The sequence below is a fragment of the Mesoplodon densirostris genome, chromosome X (genome assembly GCF_025265405.1).
Source record: "Mesoplodon densirostris isolate mMesDen1 chromosome X, mMesDen1 primary haplotype, whole genome shotgun sequence".
In the NCBI taxonomy this organism is placed as follows: Eukaryota; Metazoa; Chordata; class Mammalia; order Artiodactyla; family Ziphiidae; genus Mesoplodon; species Mesoplodon densirostris.
The window spans coordinates 125504447-125527727 of record NC_082681.1 but is presented as its reverse complement, the minus strand read 5'-3'; the positions used below and the strand labels follow the sequence as shown (position 1 = coordinate 125527727).

Below are 23281 nucleotides of genomic sequence, written 5' to 3'. Positions count from 1 at the left end.
GGACAAACCAGGAGGCTCACGTGGTACAGGCAATAACTACACCTTCTGTTGTTTAGGCGCCACCAAGAGATAGGGAGTTTGTTTGTTACCTGTTACAGCAGATCCTGGCCTAGCGTGACTGATTGAGCATCCGCCCAGAGTACTTTGCCATAATTTACCACATCTTCACAAACCACGTGGTGTAGGATGAAAACACAGCACTTTTCAAGGATCTCAGAGATGAAGGAAATCATCCAGGTGTCCAAGTTTTATCCATATCTGCTGTGTGGCCAGATGCTGCTTTGCCATCTCTTTCCATGACCACCAAGCTGGAAAACTGGGCTAAGGTGACTTCCTTCTATAACTGGCTCCTAGAAGTAAACACCTTCTAGGATAGCTTATGGCTGAAAAAATACTGCAGGATTCTTTGATACCTCCAGCCACATCCTCTCTAATCTCCACAGGAAAATAGCACAGGGTGAATATACTGCCTGGGTATCTCAAAGCCTAGATGCCTAGTCCAGTCAGTAACAAATACTTTTTTAGTATCCATTCTATTCCACCTTTGCACTAGGTGATTGGGAAGCTGAAGTAAACAATGAAAAGTCCCTGTCCTCAAAAAGCTTTCATGCTAGTGGAGGGTGACAAAGCAATGAACCTATACACAAGCAAATAAAAAATGTCAGGTACTGATACGTGCCATGAATAGGATAAAACAGTGTAATGATACAGATCAGGGTTGGCCAACTCTGACCTGTGGGCCAAATCCAGCCTGCGGCCTCTTTTTATATTGTCTGTGGGCTAAGAAATCCTTCCTACAATTTTAAATGGTTGCAACAAATGGAAAGAAGACTATTTCGTGATGCATGAAAATGATGCACAATTCAAATTTCAGTGTGCATCAAGTTTTCCTGGAACGCAGCCACACTCTACGTGATGTGCCCTGGCTATTTCTCCAACCTCCGGAAGTACGGCTCTGGCCTCCGCTCTCCCTACTGCAGCCACACTGGCCCCTCCGCACGGCCACTGCACAAAGTGGCCTCTGCCTCCCTCACTTCCTCCAGGGCTCTGCACAAAGGAAACGGAATCAGAGAGGTCCCCCCCGGATCCATCCCTCTGTGTCTCCGCCCCCTTCTTGATCCTCTTCATGGCACTTTTCACCCGCCACACGTGGAATATGAGTTCCATGAGAGTTGAAACACTGCCTTATTTCCTGCTGCATTCGACACAGTATGTGCTCAATAAATAAACAAATGAATTGTCAGGTGTTGGCAAGTTCTAAGGAGAGGCAAGGGAGAGCCTTTAGGAACAGGACATCACAACCAGTCAAGACTTGCATGATGCAGGGGGGCCTCAGAGTGGCTTTGCTTTATAATGTCCTAGTATCTTGGTAGAGACTATAAGATCTAGTGGTAAGACAGAGAGAAAAGAGGACTTCTGGACTTCCCTGGTGGCGCAGTGATTAAGAATCCGCCTGCCAATGCAGGGGACACAGGTTCGAACCTTGGTCTGGGAAGATCCCACATGCCACGGAGCAACTAAGCCCACAGGCCACAACTACTGAGCCTGTGCTCTAGAGCCCACGAGCCACAACTACTGAAGCTTGCACGCCTACAGCCCGCGCTCCACAACAAGAGAAGCCACTGCACCGCAGTGAAAAGTAGCACCCGCTCGCCGCAACCAGAGAAAGCCCACGCACAGCAACAAAGACCCAACACAGCCCAAAATAAATAAATTAAATAAGTAAATTTATATAAATTTTAAAAAAGGGGACTTCCCACCATAAAAGCAACCTAAGAAGAAATAGGGAGATTGGGATTGACATGTACACACTGCTATATTTAAAATAGATAACCAACAAGGACCTGCTGTATAGCACAGGGAACTCTGTTCAATATTATGTAATGACCTAAATGGGAAAAGAATCTGAAAAAGAATAGATATATGTATATGTATAACTGAATCACTTTGCTGTACACCTGACACTAACACAACATTGTTAATCACCTATTCTCCAATATAAAATACAAAGTTAAAACAAAAAAGAAATGTCTCATCTCACCTCATCTCAATCACTTTCCCAGTTGTGGATAGTCTCCCGCCCTCTCTGTTGATCTCAAGTGGTGGCAAAGAGCTGAGCTTAGAAATGTGCTCAGAAACAATTTACTGTCACCTGTGTCCCTCTTCCTCTCGTACCTCCAGGCTACTGGGGTAATGATAAAGGTGCCTGGGAGTTCCAGATCATCCTACGTTACATTCTACATGGAAGCATCCGTGTGTCCAAATACTGCATTTTCATTCCACAAATTGTCTTTATAAGACTGTCCGAAGAGCAGTTCCTTAATGAAACTCACTCAACATGCAGCTTTAATGTGATTTTTTTTCTAGAGCTTTCAGGGGTCTATACTAAAGGCTAATCCGCCAAGTCCAAATCAGGTGGTTGTTTTTTTTGGCCACACCATGCGGCCTGTGGGATCTTAGTTCCCTGACCAGGGAGTGAACCTGGGCCTTGGGCAGTGAGCGCGTGGAGTCCTAACCACTGGACCTCCAGGGAATTCCCCCAAATCAGGGGTTGTAAATTAAAAAATAAGTCATACAAGGAAGTAGTATATTCAAGCCATAAGATACAGAGGGTCCTACTGTATCCTGAATAGCAATAATAGGCTAAAGTGATATAAAAGCTTCAACCACCAGTTAAGGATAGAAAAGATCTGTGTACAGAAGCACGTAATGCAACACATTTACCTATAAGGTCATAAATGAAGAAGAAATTAATGGAAAACATTTGAAATGTATTTTGTGCCAAGGATGGTGCCTGATATGAAAGTGGGCACGAGCTCGTTGGGCCATCTGACTAGCAACGAAGTCAATGGACTTCCCTGTGCACGACCGTAGGGAGAGCAGTGGGGGCGGGTCTGCTTCCTGGAATTAAATATGGAAGGTGCATCTTAGTCCTTGTTATTCAATTCCCTTTAGAGACAATTTCAGGAGAAGGCAAGTGACACAAAGGTTATGAAGTCTCGTGAGCCATGTGGCTTCTCACGGTACTTAGAGGTGTCCCACATTCCTGTGGATCTTGGATTTATTCCAGTCTCAGGCCGAGTTTGAACGACTCCACCACTCAGCAATAGTCTTCCACCACTGAAGTGATGAGAGAGGGGGCTGAAAGGTCGTGTGGGGAAGGAGACAAATTCTGTCAGAGAAGAGTGGGGCAAGCCTACCAGGACCCGGAATTAATCCTTCGTCACTCTCCTGATATGTCTGCATCAGTGACTTTGAAAAGATTTATGGCGATGGCTTCCCCTAGTGACTTAACGGGGTGCCAAGATTCCTGGTGACAAGCAATGCTTATCAAATACACCAGAAACACTGCTGGCCAAAAGGTCGATGTGAATGACAGGACAGTGAGGTTGCAGGTATTTATTTATCAAACGCCCAGAATGCCTACACTATTGTACTCAGGGCTGTCACATACAGACGTGAGACTACGTGGATGGAGCATCCTAGAGTTGTGCAGTGCACGCTCTGTGCAACTGTATATGACTACCCCAACATATATAAAAGCTGGAGAAAACAGATACAGAAATAAATCCCATATCTAGGTGGTTAATCTGATTATACTAGTGAGCCAGAAAGAGGCACTGGGTTAATCTTATTTCTAGAAGAAAACATGTTCTGCTTAGATTGAAAAACTTAGCAGCTAAACAGTATGCACAGGAGATGTAAGTTGAGATTTTCTAACAGATTTATCTCAGTTCACAAATTCTATGCACTACTGACCCCAAACAGCTGTCCTAAGTACAGCTGGCAAGACTAATGAAATCAGGATGCCTTACACTCAAATGGCTTTGAGAGCAATTGTGCAGGGTATTGGTAGCCTTTTGCATGGTTACTGCAGAAAAAAAAAATGTTCACAGACTCATGTAACTGTGCTAGAGGCACTGCTAGTCTAAGCTGAAAAAATAGGAGAATGTTCAAGGCTAGAAAGTGACCACTGTGGGGGAAAGGCAACCTCGCGATAGAAATGGCATCGTTGCCATCCTTTTGGGAAAACAGGTGGTTAGAAGAGGGGAGGGTGGACAAAAGCACACGCTCACGGACCTACCACCAAGGAGGACCCTGGACACGTCTTATAATAAATGAACATTTTTATCTCAAAATGCACAAAATACATTCATATCCCAGTGTCCAAACCATTACCATCTTGAATATGCTTTCATACTCAATTTTGATTTAAACAAGAAGAACATTAACATTAAGAAACACATTTCTTCTTGGATTTTTCTCTTAAGAGAAAGTTACGGGGGAAAAGAAAATATATAATAACCAATATGATATACCGCCTTAGCCCTCACCACCCACTTGTATCTACGCCCGAACTTCTGTTTAACTGTATGCACGCCTTTCCTTCGCATCGGAAAGATGTAATTGAGCTAGCCTGAAAAGCCTTACTTACTTCAAACAAGTCTGATTTTTTTTTCTCCTGCCCCCTAGGCTCAAAAATGAGATTCCCTTTTACCTGCCATCTGGCATTGAGATCCCACATCCAGGCTGGTGGCAGTGAAGTGGAGCTGAACGACGGTGATCTCTCTCGTGTCCGTTTGGAATTTGCAAAGTTAGAAAGGTGTCACTTGTTGGGTAAGGTGACTCTCTACCCCTAACAAAGAGTTCAACCTTCGCAGAAATACTGTGTATCTCTTTCTGTAGTGTAAGTACATCTGTGCTTTATACATAAGAGTAAGACGTTTTCACCCCCAAGGACTAATTTTCCCCTGTTGGGGGCGATATCACCCTTGTTGAAAATGCATTTCCTAACGACAGCTACAAAAACTCACGTCCACTTTGATTGTTCACGGCCAGAAATTCCAAAATCAATAATGATTTAGCACCACTTCAGTCAAAACAATTATATCTGAATCATTTTCAAAATCAAAAGCTGAGAAAAACAGTACAGTCTATGAAATACAATAAAACTGGGCGAAATAGTGCTCAGTCAGTAACATCCCAGTTAATTTTTTTTCATTACTCTCAATTCATTGGGCTCTATCTGATGCTTGCTCATAGAATCAAAGATTTGATTATGGTTGAGTTTTACACACATTTCAAAAAGCAAAGGACCAAAATGACTTCAGAGAAAAGATGTTTCTAGATGGTGGCAATGGGTAATTTGGAAAACCAGATAGAAAACATCTGTAGAAAGCATGGCAGTTTTCAATTTACAGAAGAAATTAACTAACTAAACTAGCTCACAGATGACCTGAAAATAAACAGCCCCCAAAGCTATCTGTGTCATAAAAACAAGTCAATGCTTCATGAGAAAATCACTGTGGTACAGCAGAAAGTAACACAACATTGTAAATCAATTTGTTTCAAATAAAAAAAATCACTGTGCCATCTGCACATACAGTTGAGGGGAAACTTTCATGTCCTATTACATCTCCAAAAGCCCCCACCCCCAGCGTTTTCAAAAACTCATGGCAAGAATCTTAGTAAGCCTAAGAAACAGAATACTCATTAACAAGTACAGAATATATCCTGCCCACTGTGAGGAGTGTTCTGCATTTTTATATTGTCTCAAAAATAGTGGCGGCAAAGAAAGAACATCCTCTGTATAAACCAACTTAAAAATCTGCATCACATGCAAAATTGAGCTCACCTACCTTCACTGGTCCATGTTCATAACTGGAGCTCTGCATCAACTGCAGAGAAGACATCATGAAAATATTCACCACTGCCCACTGTCTGTACATTTTGAATATTCTAATATCCACTGATTACCAAGCAGTTGACCTCAGGCAGCTAGAGCAAACTGGTTCAAAAGGCATTCTCCAGAAGGAAAGTTCGAAACCCCAGGAGTTCACAGGGAAAAACAAATAATCAGTTGTGATCAAAATCAATTAGTCAAGGTACATTTCTGCACAATCTTATGGGGGGGGGGGAGAGAAATGAAAAAAAGTTTAAATGTTCGTACGCTCCAAAAATAATCAGGAAGTGGATATGTCTTCTACTTGAAATGAGAAAGCCTCTAAATCCATTTCATTTTCAGCAAATTAAAAAAAAAAAATCTTCCCCCCCCCCATGCCCCAGGTTCGAGTTGTTTTAGAAGGAGGTGGTTTGGCCACCAATGTTTGCAGCTACAGAAGGCTGGGACCCAGTTGTGGATTCAAACTTTTTTCACAACCCTCATGGAAGCTTGCAGGAGCATGTGTCTTAAATCTGACACAGATTTTGGCAGAAAAAGCAGGGAAGTCTTGGCCGTAATCCTGTCGTGTCCCTACCAATAGCAGGGCAGTTTTGAAAACTGACTGAAACGCTCAGAACTGCTGTTACTTTACCCACACAGATAACCTGTAACATGAAACCCCAGCACATAGGCATCGAAATTGCGTTGCTCAGAAAGAGACCTCAGATGCTCACGCACCTCCATCAGTGACACACAGAAAGTAATCAAATGTGCTTTAAAAAACACACAGGCACAAAGATGACAAAATATCCACATGCCTGTGAAAGGAAAACATACACAAAATAATTTTTTTAACAGAAGTAACTTAGATTGATGAAGAACACTGATTTTTAAAGAAGCAACAATTAGGTTTATTTGCTTGGGCCAGGAAATTTCTCACAGACATTGCTATAGAAAACATGTCATCACTTGAGTGTGGAATTCTTTAGAAGCACTGGCGAAGTCAGCTTTGGAAATTGGATGCATTGAAGGGGTGGATGCCACAAAGGGCAAAATTCTAGAAGGCAGCCAGACCTGCCCTTGTGCTTGTCACTAGTTTCCAATCTTTGATTTCCAGGTTTTGGCTCTTTCAAAGCCGTTTTTCGCATTTCTGAAATCAAGAATGGCCTGAGAAATCTCTTCATCTGTGTTCATCACAAATGGACCTAGAGTAGAAAGAGACATTCAGAAAGTTCTGGGTGACGAGAATATTTTCTTCTACCACGAAAATGCTATGTATTTCTGTAGTTCTTAATTTCAGACAAACTCGGGCATATCTGAACAGCAGAAGGTTATTTTTGCAGCATCCAATCTCCGAGGACTGTAATACAAGTTTCTTGACTACGATTGTGTATGATTATAAAGATCAAACTTCAGATAAACAAATGCAATTATATCTCACTCATCCATTGCAGGCTGTCATCAGCAATGGCAATCTCTTTATTCAAAACATTCTTAGGTTTGGTTCTATTACAACCATTTTTGTAGCTGTTAGTTCTTTTTATCTTTATTTTTAATTGAGGTATAAATGACTTACAACATTAGATTAGTTTCAGGTGAACAATATGATTCAATATTTGTACATATTGGGCAATGATTGTCACAATAGGTCTAGTTAACATCTGTCACTATACATAGTTACAGAAGTTTTTTTTCTTGTGATGAGAACTTTTAAGATTTACCGTAGTTGTCAGTTGCACTAGCATTGGCTGATGTCAAGAATTTAACTGATCTGATTTTTAAAATTGGCAAATCTTGTCACAGTGTTGGTATCTCCACAGTATATGAGGCTGTGTCCTTGCATGAGGGGTCTAAGTCATTTTTGACAATTAGTAGCATCTCACTGACAATAAAAAGGAGATTATAAAAATTTCAAGTCAAGGGCCTCCCTGGTGGCGCAGTGGTTGAGAGTCCGCCTGCCGATGCAGGGGATACGGGTTCGTGCCCCGGTCTGGGAGGATCCCATATGCCGCGGAGCGGCTGGGCCCGTGAGCCATGGCCGCTGGGCCTGCGCATCCGGAGCCTGTGCTCCGCAACGGGAGAGGCCACAACAGTGAGAGGCCCGCATACCGCAAAAAAAAAAAAAAAAGAAAAAAAAAAAAATTTCAAGTCAAGAAAGCATCACATTTTGGATTCTCTAGGGGTCAGTGCACTTTTTCTGTAAAGGACCAGACAGTATATATTTCAGATTTTGTGGGTCAAACGGTGTCTGTCTCAACTATTCAACTCTTCTACTGAAGCGCAAAGCAGCCACAGACAATATAGAAGTGACTAGGGATGGCTGTGTTCCAATAAAACTTCATTTACAAAGACATGAAGCGGACAGATTTGGCCCATGGTCACAGTTTGTCTAATTCCTAGGTCTGAACTTGGCTTTTGCTAAAAGTGTAGAAGAAGTCCTCCCCTAATCGACCAGGAGGCAAAATGTCTGTCTCTTCCCTCTCTTCACATACTGTAGGAGCATCCACCTGTTGGATAAACGAGGCCAGCTCTTACATGGCATTGGCAGTGTCTTGAAAGTGGTTGACAGATTTGTCCATTTGGTCAGTATATTTCTTCCCCCAGTCTTCAGAGGTGCCGTCAGGAACCTTTTACGAAGTGCTTCCTCTAAGAGGCTTTCTCTGAGAGACCCAGATTAAAATATAACTTAAAACTTGGAATAAGACAGGCAAACTTCTTAACTACTGTTGGCGTATCAGCACAGATTCAGCACCCACTTTAGTGCTTGAGAAGGAAGACCCAGGATCACATGCTTTGATGATGCTGAGGCCTTTTGGGAGATTGCAGGGAATAGGATGGCAACAGAAAGGGAAAACAGGTAGCAGGTGTGTAAATTCATTCATTCACTCAATGACCTATCTATCCAGGATTTATTGCGTGCTTATCGAATGACGAACATGGTGCTAGGAGCTAGAGACATAAAGCTGAAAGACAAATTAATGACAGACTCCCTCGCCTCAAGGACCTCAAATCTATAACACAAACAGATACGAAAACAAATTATTACAAAACACTGATACACAGAACGATAAAAGTATGGAAAATGCAAAGAATCAGCACAGAAGGGGAGAAGGAGGTGGTGTCTGCACAGGCAGACGTGGCGGAACGGCATTTTCGGGACTGGCCTGCAGGAGGACGTGAGGGTGCAGAAAAGGAGGAGGGTAGAGTCTGATATGTAGCAAGGGGCCTGAGCCCTCTGGGTTTTGGACGCCATCTACGGGAAGAAGTTTGGACATAATTCTGCGGGTGGTCTGGAATCACTGAAGGGTTGAGGACAGGACAATGTGATCTGATCTGCAGTTGTTAGAAGACGACTTCGGCATCAGGGTAGAGAAGATGTCTGGCCTGGGAGGCTGAGTTGACGGTGGAATTGTTTAAGGGTAACTGAGACACAAGACACAGGAAGCTGTGGGTAGAGCAAGGAACTCAGTCCTGGATATTCTGACATGAAGGCGCTAGAGACAATCAGATAGCTGCCTGGCAGAGGTGCTCGGTACATTGTTGGAAATAGGGGTCTGGGGCTCACAAGAGAAATTTCACCTGGAGATGGAGATGTGGACTGTACTAGGTAGGAAACAATGAGAGAGCCCTCATATGCAAAAGAAATCATAAATCCAAGAGGGCATCCTGGAAAAGCCACCTTTTTAAAGGACGCAGAGGGGAAAGGGAGATGGAACAGAGAAAATGAGAGCAGGTACTGGGCCGAGGACTGACTTCCTGCACATCATAATTTTGCTACAGATGAGACTTGCGGAGCACCTCTCCCCTCCCTCAATTACTTTTCTGTACAAACAGTACACTTCCGGGCTTCCATCTTGACACTTCTCTGGGGTATTTTGCTGTGATTCTCAAATCATAATGTGCACATAAATCACGTGGGAATCTTATTAAAATGCATATTCTGAGTCAGGAGGTCTGGAGTGGGGTCTGAAACTCTGCATTTCTAACTATCTCTCAGTGATGCCAATGCTGCTGGTCCATGGACCACTTTGAGAAACAAGGGAAGCGTTGGAAGTGTGAGCCGTCCAAAGTCAAGGTGAGGAAGCTCATCTCCTCAAATCCTCAAGAAGAAGAAAACTGAAACCAGAAAGTGTATGTTTTTGTTTTTCTTCTGTTCTTATTTGGGGGGGGCGTAATATATAACTAAATTAATTTATTTTTTTTGAAATTGAGGTATAACTGACATACAGCATTATATTAGTCTCCGGTGTACAACATAATGATTTCGTATTTGTATATATTGGGAAAAGATCACCACAATAAGTCTAGTTAACATCTGTCACCATACACAGTTATAGAATTTGTTTTCTTGTGATGAGAACTTTTAAGATCTATTCTCTTAGCAACTTTCAAATATGCAGTACAGTGTTATTGACTATCATCACCATGCTGTACATTACTTCCCCCAGAAAGCATGTTTCTTAATTAACAAGAAAATTATTTGCTAGTTATCAATAATCCCACAAATCCTCTTTTAAACTACACTGTTCATCCCTTCTCTAATTAAAGCTTTGAACTCCCTCCCTCTCCTGTAATAAAAATGGTGTGAGTTGAATCTCTCATTGTGTAGAAACTTCCTATAGTGGAAAGAGCACAAGACAAGGGTTTAGGAGACTAGGGTTCAAATCCCAGCTCCACCACCACCAATTACTTCCCAGCAGAGAAGCCACAGGGCAGAGCAAGTGGCAACCGGGCACGGTGAGAGGCGAAAGGGCAGGGTGGTTAGAAACCAGACAGCCTGAGTGTGAATCCAGCTATGTGTCCAATGAACCTCTGCACCTCCGCTTCTTCATCCATAAAGTGGGGATGAGAGTACCTACCTTGTCAGGTTGTTTTTAAGCTTAAATGAATTAATATTTGGAAAGCACTCTGACCAATCCTAGTAGACAGTAAATGCTACCAAGGTATCTGTTATGTAAATAAGTGCAACATCTGGATTCCGTTTTCCTCAACAACTAGTACTGGTTCCCAAATAGTCGAGAGATGGCTGTGGTGGCCTTCAAACATGCACAGGTAAAAGAAAAACTTAAACGTCTGGGTTTGAAAGAGTTAGCAAAATAAAATAAATAAATAAAACAAACAAGCAGAATGCTTTGCCTCTCATTAGCTGAGGTTTCAGGGGCCATCGCCATGTTGTCTGGTTAATCCGAATTTGTGTGTGCTGGCACACCCAGTGTCCCCGAGTTGCAAGCCTCTGGGAGAAGATTCACAGGGGATGAATGTCACCTATTGTAGCTGGAGTCTTGGTTTTCATCACTGAGGCAGAGGACATCGCTTAACTGAAAAGGTTTCCATCCCACACATCTTTTTCCCACCTAAATTCTAGCTGCTATTAATAAAGATGGTGACCCTACTCAATCTGTCTGGAGGCTTCTTCCAGAAGAACAAACTATTTCAGGGCTGTTCAACCAAAAGAAAATGAGAACTATGAACCTTTGGAGTGGAAATCAGAAGTCTGCAAAATGGAGTCAAATGCTATGGGCTAGGTGGAGTATAATTTAATGCTTTTCCCTTAAGCTACTAATAAAACAAAAAAGACTATTTTAAAAATAATCAGTGCTCTATAGACCAGATAGATCTAATTGATATTTACAGAACATTCCACCCAAAAGTGGCAGAATACACTTTCTTCTCAAGTGCACATGGAGCATTCTCCAGGATAGATCACATCTTGGGTCACAAATCAAGCCTCAGAAAATTTAAGAGAACTGAAATCGTATCAAGTATGTTTTCTGACCACAACGCTACGAGAATGGAAATCAACTACAGGAAAAAAAAAACTATAAAAAACACAAATACATGGAGGCTAAACAGTGTGCTACTAAATAACCAAGGGATCACTGAAGAAATCAAAGAAGAAATTAAAAGATACATAGAAACAAATGAAAACAAAAACACTACGACCCAAAACCTATGGGACACAGCAAAAGCAGTTCTAAGAGGTAAGTTTATAGCAATACAATCTCACCTCAAGAAACAAGAAAAATCTCAAATAAACAACCTAACCCTATACTTAAAACAACTAGAGGAGGAAGAACATATGTATATGTATAGCTGATGCACTTTGTTATAAAGCAGAAACTAACACACCACTGTAAAGCAACTATACTCCAATAAAGATGTTAAATAAATAAATAAATAAATAAATAAATAAATTAAAAGATCCAACTAAAAAAAAAAAGAACAAAGAAAACCCAAACTCAGTAGAAGGAAATAAATCATAAAGATCAAGCAGAAAAAAATGAAATAGGAATGAAGAAAATAATAGCAAAGATCAATAAGATTAAAGCTGGTTCTTTGAGAAGATAAACAAGATTGATAAACCAATAGCCAGACTCATCAAGAAAAAAAGGAAGAGGACACAAATCAATAAAATTAGAAATGAAAAAGGAGAAATCACAACTGACACTGCAGAAATACAAAGGATTATACGAGACTACTACAACTATATGCCAATAAAATGGACAACCACGAAGAAATGGACAAATTCTTGGAAAGGTACAATTTTCCAAGACTGAACCAGGAAGAATTAGAAAATATAAACAGACCTATCACAAGTAATGATATTGAAACCATAATTAAAAATCTTCCAACAAACAAAAGCCCAGGACCAGATGGCTTCACAGGCAAATTCTATCAGACATTTACAGAAGAGCTAACACCTATCCTTCTCAAACTCTTCCAAAAAATTGCAGAGGGAGGAACACTCCCAAATTCATTCTATGAAGCCACTGTCACCCTGATACCAAAACCAGAAAAAGATATCACAAAAAAAGAAAATTATAGACCAATATCACTGATGAACATAGATGCAAAAATCCTGAACAAAATACTAGCAAACAGAATCCAACAGCACATTAAAAGGAGCATACACCATGATCAAGTGGAATTTATCCCAGGGATGCAAGGATTCTTCAATATATGCAAATCAATCAATGTGATACAAAACATTAACAAATTAAGGAATAAAAACCATATGATCATCTCAATAGATGCAGAAAAAGCTTTTGACAAAATTCAACACACATTTATGATAAAAAAAAACTCTCCATAAAATGGGCATAGAGGGAACCTACCTCAACATAATAAAGGTCATATATGACAAACCCACAGCAAGCATCATACTCAATGGTGAAAAACTGAAAGCATTTCCACTAGGATCAGGAACAAGACAAGGATGCCCACTCTCGCCACTATTATTCAACATAGTTTTGGAAGTCTAGCCACAGCAATCAGAGAAGAAAAGGAATCCAAATTGGAAAAGAAGAAGTAAAATTGTCATTGTTTGCAGATGACATGATACTCTACATAGAAAATCCTAAAGATGCCACCAGAAAACTATTAAAACTAATCAATGAATTTGGTAAGGTTGCACGATACAAAATTAATGCACAGAAATCGCTGGCATTCCTATACACCAACAATGAAAAAACAGAAAGAGAAATTAAGGAAACACTCCCATTTACCACTGCAACAAAAAGAATAAAATACGTAAGAATAAACCTGCCTAAGGAGGTGAAAGACTTGTACTCAGAAAACTATAAAACACTGATGAAAGAAATCAAAGATGACATAAACAGATGGAGAAATATACCATGTTCTTGGATTGGAAGAATCAATATTGTGAAAATAACTATACTACCCAAAGCAATCTACAGATTCAATGCAATCCTTATGAAACTACCAATGGCATTCTTCACAGAATTAGAACAAAAAAATCTTACAATTTGTATGGAAACACAAAAGACCCCAAATAGCCAAAGCAATCTTGAGAAAGAAAAACGGAGCTGGAGGAATCAGGCTCCCCGACTTCAAACTACACCACAAAGGTACAGTAATCAAGACAGTATGGTACTGGCACAAAAACAGAAATATAGATCAGTGGTACAGGATAGAATGCCCAGAGATAAACCCATGCACATACGGTCACCTAATTTACGACAAAGGAGGCAAGAACATACAGTGGAGAAAAGACAGCGTCTTCAATAAGTGGTGCTGGGAAAACTGGACAGCTACATGTAAAAGAATGAAATTAGAACACTACCTAACACCATACACAAAAATAAACTCCAAATGGATTAGAGACGTGGATATAAGACCAGACACTATAAATCTTTTAGAGGAAAACCTAGGAAAACCACTCTTTGACATAAACCATAGCAAGATCTTTTTTGACCCACCTCCTGGAGTAACAGAAGTAAAAACAAAAATAAACAAATGGGACTTAATTAAACTTAAAAGCTTTTGCACAACAAAGGGAACCATAAACAAGACAAAAAGACAACCCTCAGAATGGAAGAAAATATTTGCAAATAAAACAACAAAGGATTAATCTCCAAAATGTATAAACAGCTCATGGAGCTCAATATCAAAAAAACAAACAATCCAGTTAAAAAATGGGCGGAAGATCTCAATAGACATTTCACCAAGGAAGACATACACATGGCCAAGAGGCACATGAAAAGATGCTCAGCACCACTAATTATTAGAGAAATGCAAATCAAAACTACAATGAGGTATCACCTCACACCGGACAGAATGGCCATTATCAAAAAAACTACAAACAATAAATGCTGGAGAGGCTGTGGAGAAAAGGGAACCCTCTTGCACTGTTGGTGGGAGTGTAAATTGATACAACCACTATGGAAAACAGTATGGAGGTTCCTTAAAAAACTAAAAATAGAACTACCATACAACCCAGCAATCCCACTACTGGGCATATACCCTGAGAAAACCATAATTCAAAAAGAGACATGCACCACAATGTTCATTGCAGCTCTATTTACAATAGCCAGGTAATGGAAGCAACCTAAATGTCCATCGACAGATGAATGGATAAAGATGTGGCACATATATACAATGGAATATTACTCAGCCATGAAAAGAAATGAAATTGAGTTGTTTGTGAGGTGGATGGACCTAGAGTCTGTCATACAGAGTGAAGTAAGTCAGAAAGAGAAAAACAAATACCATATGCTAACACATATATATGGAATCTAAAAAAAAATGGTACTGAAGAACCTAGTTGCAAGGCAGGAATAAAGATGTAGACATAGAGAATGGACTTGAGGACACAGGTGGGAGGGGGAAGCTGGGGAGAAGTGAAGGCAGCATCAACATATATACACTACCGAATGTAAAATGGTTGGTGGGAAGCAGCCGCATAGCACAGGGAGATTGGATCAGTGCTTTGTGATGACCTAGAGGGGAGGGACAGGGAGGGTGGGAGGGAGACGCAAGAGGGAGGAGATATGGGGACATGTGTATGCATATGGCTGATTTGCTTTGTTGTGCAACAGAAACTAATACGGTATTGTGAAGCAATTATACTCCAATAAAGTTCTATTAAAAATAATAAATAAATAAAATAAAAATAATCAGTGTTATTTAAATTTATGATCAGCCAGGTTTTTTTTTTTCTGAAATCACTGTGCATACCTATAGGCAAGGCAAGGTAGTGTAATGGGATTTTAATGCATGTTAAATTTAATAATCAGATAAGCTGACATACACTATGTTTTGTAGCATTTATCTAAGCAATAGGTTGGATTCTGGGTGCTTTTAGACGTTCCTCATTCAATCAAACAACAGTATTTTGAGGAAGTCAAGACAAAGAATTGAAGTGACTATTATGAGTCCTTATTCCAGGATTTTCTGCCTCCAAGTACAGTTATCTCTATTTGTTTTGTTTTTATTGACATATAGTTGATTTACAATGCTGTGTTAATTTGTGCTGTACAGCAAAGTGATTCAGTTATACATATATATACACATACACACATGTATATTCTTTTCCATTATGGTCTATTATAGAATATTGAATATAGTTCGCTATGCTATACAGTAAGACCTTGCTGTTTACCTGTTTTATATCTTTGGGTTTTTTTCTTTTATTTTTTTTTGGCTGTGCCATGCAGCTTCTGGGATCTTAGTTCCCCAACCAGGGATTGAACTCGGGGCCATGACAGTGAAAGTGCCGAGTCCTAACCACTGGACCACCAGGGAAGTCCCTCTATTTGTTTTTTAAAATAAACTAAGAGTGACTCAAATATTTTAGAAACTTCCAAAGAAATATTCCTAAGAGGTCGCCATTTTTCACTAAAAATACAATAGACTACAAGGACAGTATTGAAATCACTGTTATTTATGGGAATTCCCTGGCAGTCCAGTGGTTAGGACTCGGTGCTTTCACTGCCATGGGCCCGGGTTCAATTTCTGGGAACTAAGATCCTGCAAGTAGTGCAGCGCGGTCAGAAAAAAAAAAAGAAAAGAAAGAAAGAAATCACTGTTATTTTTGGTAAAGATAAAAATGATATTCAAGTCCCCAGTAGACCACAAAATCTTTTTTTTTAAGTTGAAATTCCCTATGACACTATGTAAAAAACACTATTTTTGTTTTCCCCACAGTTCAAACTTCAATGTCCTACATGTGGTAGATACTCAAGAAATGTTTCCTTAAAGGAAAGAGAATGAATGTAGAAATGAAAACCATGTATATATTTTCCTTTCACAATGGAGAAATGAAACAAAATCCTCAACTTTGTAGATGGAGAGAGGACAAAAATCCAGCTTTCTTCCCAGTGACCCTATATATGTACACTACTTTCAAAGAAAAGGAAAACCAACCAAAGAAACTGCCATCATTTGGGGCTTACCATGTTGGACAACTGGTTCTCTTAATGGCTCCCCAGCAATCAGGACGAAGTGGTTTCTCTCAGGATCCTAAAGTCAAGAAAGAGACCATCAAACAATAAACAGCCTTATTTTTGAATGTCTGATTAGGAATGATTTGAAGTTGACATTCAGGCCAAAGGGATCATGTCCCTAATTCTAAAGATAAATTCCAGAAATATTTTCTGTGCAACGCGTGATATGGAAATGCTTATTCTTTAAGATGTTTGGTAGCAATCAGAACTCAAGAGTATGTCCTGAACACCAAAATAATAACCTTCTCTAATAAAGAAGGAGAATTTAAATTAAGATTTTTCTTTAACTAGAAACATCTTTATGACAAACTATGTAATTGACTTGGCCTATAATAGAGCTTATAATTTCCTGCTAAAAATTTAATTTTTAAAAGTGAAGATTATTTATGCAAATCCAAAAGTAACATTTTATTACTTTTGACATTTATTACTATTAATGTAAAATATGCCTCAGAAATGTTGCACTAAATGGAACCTTACAAAAACATCCCAGGAGGCTTCCGTGGTGGCGCAGTGGTAAAAAATCTGCCTGCCAATGCAGGGGACACGGGTTCGAGCCCTGGTCCGGGAAGACCCCACATGCCGCGGAGCAACTAAGCCCGTGTGCCACAACTACTGAGCCTGCACTCTAGAGCCCCCAAGCCACAACTACTGAGCCCACGTGCCACAACTACTGAAGTCCACGTGCCTAGTGCCCGTGCTCTGAGAAGCCACCGCAATGAGAACCCAATGCAGCCAAAACTAAACAAATAAATAAATAAATTTATTTTAAAAAAAATCCCCGAGATACCTGCTCAGGCAAATTTCTCTCTAAAAGGGTCCTATTGTGTTAAAGTCTCTAAAAGTTTTTGTTTAGAATTAAGACTAGGTTTTTTTCCCTGAAACTGAAAAAAAATCTTAATTATTAAATCCAGTGCTAGTGTGGATGCAGGGAAAGATACACTTTTCTATACGTCATTTGGGAGATTTTAAGTGGGTACTGTAATCCTTCTAGAGAGCACTTTGACAATATGACTTCAAGCCCTCCTATCGCTGATGTCCTCTGACCCAGTAATGCCAGAGAAACCAGCAGAAGAACCTCCCATCACACTTGTGATAATATAAATGTGATAATATATTATATGCTCCTACTCATACAAAGCTCTTTAATTAGAAATAATTATAATGTTACTAGTACCAGCAGATTTATCACTGGATTCAATTAACATGAAGCATATGAAGAACAAAGTCTTTAATCTTCCATGTAGTTAGAAATATTTGTATCTTACAGAACCGACATTTATTTCTCCTGCCTCTAACTTTAAAAAATTAAAAGGGAATTTAGGGTCGAATGGTTTCTGCGAAAGTCTTAATTTACTGCCTACAGTCCCAGGGCTCTGCATTTAGTACATCCACCCAGTGGATGCTTTAATCATTTCTTCATGTTTAAAAAACATCTGTTTAACCATTCCCAGGCCTGTATTTATTTACACATCACCTTGTATATCCATAACCCAATTTGCTGTCAAAATATGCCAATGTGAACTCAGCTGAAAATCAAAGAGTAAGCTAAAAAGGCTTCTACTAATTCAAATTTTAAAAACAGGTGTCATAAACCCCATGTACTGAAGTTTAGTCTTTTAACCTTAGTACAGACCCTCACTCAATCTTCACTTACTCTCACATTATACACAACGTTAATAATTAAGCTTTGCGGTTATCAGATCCATGAGATTCAAAGCTAGAAGACAGGGAAGCACTACTATACAGCAATAAAAGGAAATGGACAGCTTAATATCAATTATGGAAATTAAAGCACACACCAAGAAAACTATGAAAAACAGGCACAGAAGCTTAAAACTTAGTCTAGGACCACTTACTGTAGTAGCCAGCAGGCCCTAAAGACATCGTCACACTTTATAGCTCAGGACAGTAAATATACATGCTGATGACCCAGTGTTATGAATAAGTTAAATTGTGCATACTACTATGCAATAGCCCAATAGTCCCCAAGAAGGGGGAGGGTTTCTACCTAAGGGCTTTGAAGGGGTGGAATTTCAGTGCGAATCAAATGACATATTCAAGAAAAGTATCTTAGAAAAATAGTTCTGATCGCTGGTGTTACATTAATTTAATCTGAGGGAAGTCATCACTAAAAAGTGTTTCGAGGTGTTTGGTTTTGGAGGGGATACACACTTGAGTTCTAGGGTCAGGAGGCAGAGGAGAAAGGGTCGGGGGTCACGAGAGAAGGGGAAAGGAAAGGCCTACCTCCTGGTGCCACGGGTGTGCGACTCCTCAGAATGTAAGTTTCTTAATTCAGAAGATGCGTCTTTTGTGAGTGACAAACGTGTCCTACAGTTTACACAGTTTGGAATAATAATAAAGTGTTCAAAATACAAGTTTTGCTCCTTTTGATATTACTCAAATCAAGCGATGACTTTCATTTATATGTCAGACAGTAGGATAAAAGGACACTTGCATTTGGTCTGAAATGAAAAATGATTCAACTGCTGGGTGCTGAGTTGTTTGGGAGTTCGGCTTTCCATTTCAGAAAGCTGAAGGTTGGAAGTAAGCCAGAAACAGAAAAACAAATATCGCTCATATGTGGAATCTAGAAAAATGATACAGACGAACTTACTTGCAAAGCAGAAATAGAGACACAGACATAGAGAACATATGGATACCAAGGGGGAAAGGGTAGTGGGATGAATTGGGAGATTGGGATTGACATATATACACTACTATGTATAAAATTGATAAATAAGAACCTACTGTATAGCAAAGGGAACTCTACTCAGTGCTCTGTAGTAACCTAAATGGGAAAAGAATTTAAAAAAGAGTTGGATATAAGTATATGTATAACTGATTCACTTTGCTGTACACCTGAAGGTAACTCAACATTGTAAAGCAACTATACTCCAATAAAAATTTTTAAAAAAGGAAGAAAGAAAGCTGAAGCTTGGTCCAAGCTTCTCTGATTTTTTTTTACAAAATTAACCTCTGCCTGGCCCCTTCTCCTCTAACCTAAGCCAGATGTTTTGGGTCTTTTTCTTTTTTCTTAAGTGCATCCTTTTCCCTCCCTTAACTAGCCTTCTTTGGTGAAAGCTGATCATCTTCCTGGATATTCAGTAGAGTGCTTTTGTGGCTCCAAGTCCCAAATGCTGCTATCTTGAAAAGTCCTCCTCTATGGCGACCTTGGGTACAGTGTCAAATGATGAAAATCAGGCCAAAGCAAAGAGAAAGAAAGACTTGTTTAAGGTCGTGAGTCCCTGTGTGGATCTAAGTCAGTGCCCTGTTAGGTTCTGATGAAGAGACCCTCACGCAAAGGCAACAGAAGTTCACTTACTGCTTTATGGACAGTTGCCCCAACTGAAACTCATGATCTCTTGGGGCCCAGACCATGTCTTTCACTTTGGCATACCTTCTCAGAGTTCCTAGTTTCCAGTCAGGCCCTTCTGGGTTTACATAATAATTTACTTTTACAAATTGCTCTTTGTTATTCCGTAAATACTGGCAAGACATGTCTTGAGTTCCACTGACACCAACAATAAATGATCGAAGCCCAGATGAAGGCGCTAGGATTTATTTAAGGTGTTGTATACTCAGAGTTTGTTTGATTAATCAGAAATACAAAGCTTGAGATGGTAGTGGGACTCCGAGAAGGAAACTAAGGGCATGCTTTTACATCAGGAACATTTAATTATGGTGAAATATTACCTGAAAACATTATCAGAAAGAAACTGAGCTTTAACAGGACTTAACTGCATGTAACTGTTCTTACTAGACTTCACTATTTATACTTCTTAGGCCAACTGAAAGAGAAAACAGTGAACTGTTACCAGTTTTTGAAGATTAATGGTTTATTTTATTATGAATTTTTACACATCAGCAAAAAGTTGTCTCTAGCTTTAAAAGGGTGTTTTAGTTGTCTTTCGATCTTTATTTTAATCAAATATTAATCCGTATTAGTTTAATGAATTCCCCATGAATGGTGCCAGTTAAAGAGTATCCTTATTCTCAAGTATGGTTTTGATGGCAGTCAATGAGGAACTGATTGTCTACCTTGACAAACTACAAGTAAGTTTCCTAATCCATGAGGCCTGAGACTTTCTCAACAGGACACTAGTATAAACATGAGTTTTAAGCTGAGATCAAGTCTTCATATCAAATCCATGTGCTGCTGATCATGGAGCCATCTTGGCAACCAGGGTACCAATTGTGGGCCAAAGCAGCACAGGGAGCTTTAACGCTTGAAACAGAGGTTGTTCCAGGGTGACCATTACAGTCCAGGCTTCAATGTCCAGAGGAGCCCAGGGTTGATCCCCATCTCTAAGAACAATGAAAAAGTTAAGGCCATTCTGAAGGCACTGCTGGGGTTTAGGCTTCCTCTAAGAAGTCAGAGAGTCTGGCTTAAAGACTCTTCAATCTAGCATAAACCAAGCCCCCTGCAGTTGCTACCCACCACGGAAGACTTCAGAATACAGTCACAGAAGATAATCCACACTCTGAGTGAAAAAGGTAGGGGTCCCTGAAGCCTAATATGTGCTGGTCTAAGATGAGTCAAATGCTAAAATGGAGCAGGGAAACCTGGGGAGAGAAAAGATGTGATCTATCAATACATCAACTCTTCCCTGCCCTCCTCACCTGCCCTGGAGGACTGGCCATTCTAGAGGAAACTGCCCAGGCTCCTGAGCCACCAGGAAGACAGGCATGATGGTGAAGACACAGAGTAAGAAGCAGAGAAAGGGCAGGGAGAGCAGTGCCAGAGGGAAGCTGGGAACTATATATCAACTCCTCATTCCTGTCCACAACTCCATGCACATGGGAATGAGGGAGAACTGGGAAGGCACAGCTTCCTTCTTTAATCCTCAGGGTAAGTCTAGTTCCAAGTGAAGATACCCCTGGCCTGGAGCCCGAGTAAATTAGGGTCCTTTAGGGCCTCTGTAGAAACTCATGTGCCCTAAACCTTGGGGCCTAAGGTATAAATCCTCATTAGGTAACATGTACGTGGCATGACCACCTGTCACATCAGGTGTTTAGATCAGTGACCTTTCCAGCTACCATCACTGGGCACCCACTACGTACCAGACCAGGGATTAGCAAACCTGTCCGTGTAAAGAGTCAGGGAATAAAGATTTTAGGCTTTGTGGGCCATCCAGTCTCTGTTGCAACCACGTAGCTCTACACTGTGGTGTGAAAGCATCCACAGACAGACGGAAATGAATGGGTGTAGCTGGGGTTCAATAACCCTTTAGAAAAAGTTTAAATCTAGCCTGTTGGGCATAAAGTACTGACCCCCGTGCTAGATGTGGCCTAGACTGTTGACCTACGTAATCTCACACAGTCAATCTGACAGCCCCACGCAGTTAGCATCATTATTTCAACTCTGCAGAAGAAGAAAATGAACGAAGCTCAGGGGGGTTGAGAACTGTGTCCAAAGTCACGTGGCTAGTGAGTGGTGAAGCCAAGGTTCACACCGTCACAGGCTGCTCCCGTTGTATCTAAGGAGGACTTTCTACTCTTCACAGATGTAAGTGATACGTACCCATTTAAAGGTTAATGTTTTGGAATAAATTTTTTCACAGAACTCTTTCTAATGTCTTGATGGCTCAGGCTACACTTATACACAGTCAGAATTACAGAAGCGCACACAACAGAACCGTGCCCCCGGGGCCAGGAACTGATGGTGTCAGTCACGTCTCTTCCATCCTGCTGCCTCTCTCTTTCTGGACCCCCTCACCACTTCTTCCTGGTCTTCTGCTTCAGCTTCCGAGTCCTTATCAGCTGCAATTTGCCCTCTGCTATAGTATAGGAAGGACTGAGATTGTCAAGTTAAACCAGATAATGTCACAGACTAATCCGCTGTCAGTAGGGTCTAGCCTACATATATATAGCTTCCATGCCTCTTTCATGCACTGGGTGAAAACAGACGAAATCGCCATTTCTGTAGGTCAGAAGTGGCAGTTCCATACAGTTCGACCTAACTATAGTGAGCACAGACCCTGAGATACGCATTTCCTCTGGAGCTCATGGGGTTTTCCTTTGCCTTACTTCACTGCTCCTGGAGGTGTTGCAGAGGATTAAAGCAGCAGTAGGGGAGCTGTCAGCAAAGTGGGTTAAGATACAATCATTCCTCACATCCACTGCATTCTACCACACCAGGGCCGGAGGGCTGGCAGTCAGTCAGATGGCCTCTCTGCCAGTCACCTGCACGCCAACATAGCTTTCATCCCTACTTCTCAAAATTCACCTTTGCAGGAGCTTCTGCACAACTGTCTCTTCAATTCTCCGTATTAGAATGTCACAAAGTGGCCAGATGGGTTTAATAGGCTCACAAGACGGTGAGCGAATAGTCCAAGGGAATAAAGGAAGGAACACAAGGAAGAAACCTGGCAACCTGGATTAAAAAAGGCTCCTTGGACTCCTAAAATATCAGAAACTTTACTTAAAAGGCAAGGACTCAACACAAAAGGACTACAAAATGGATCATATGTTCCTCTCAGTTCAACATGGGGCTGACTTTCAGAGGGATCCATGGGAATATGTGTGTAGATCTATATTTATACCCCTAAAGGGCCGATCCATTTTCACTTATGCTAACGATAAAATCAATCAATTGTATAAAGAAAGAAAAAGTGAGAGACAAGGAAGAGCTGCCTTCAGATTCAAGTTTCTAGGGGTAAACAGTACGGACTTCCAATGATTCCTAAAGATGAGGAATCAGTGTAGATAAAACCTTAAAATAAACCAGTAGAAATAACAGAAGTTAATGAAACGGGTTGATAAACTTGTGGCATAGTTTCTTTCCCGGAGGAAGAGAAAAAAATTTCCAGGTACACAGGAGATTTCGGCATTTTCCTGGAAACTAGTAGAAAGTACAAGTTAAGAAAATTAA

The 23281-nt window shown here is 40.5% G+C and overlaps 2 protein-coding genes across 2 annotated transcripts in view; both read right to left on the bottom strand.

The window, feature by feature from the left end:
• VEGFD (vascular endothelial growth factor D) overlaps nucleotides 1-5729 on the bottom strand; it is a 38370-nt gene extending 32641 nt beyond the window's left edge. The window contains exon 1 of the mRNA XM_060087005.1: nucleotides 5640-5729. Coding sequence (XP_059942988.1) covers nucleotides 5640-5729 — 90 coding nt within the window. The remainder of the gene's footprint in view (nucleotides 1-5639) is intronic.
• Nucleotides 5730-6549: 820 nt separating this feature from the next.
• Nucleotides 6550-23281, bottom strand: part of PIR (pirin) — a 101510-nt gene continuing 84778 nt past the window's right edge. The window contains 2 exon segments of the mRNA XM_060087006.1: nucleotides 6550-6867; nucleotides 16357-16423. Of these exon segments, the coding sequence (XP_059942989.1) occupies nucleotides 6755-6867; nucleotides 16357-16423 (180 nt within the window). The 3' untranslated portion in view covers nucleotides 6550-6754.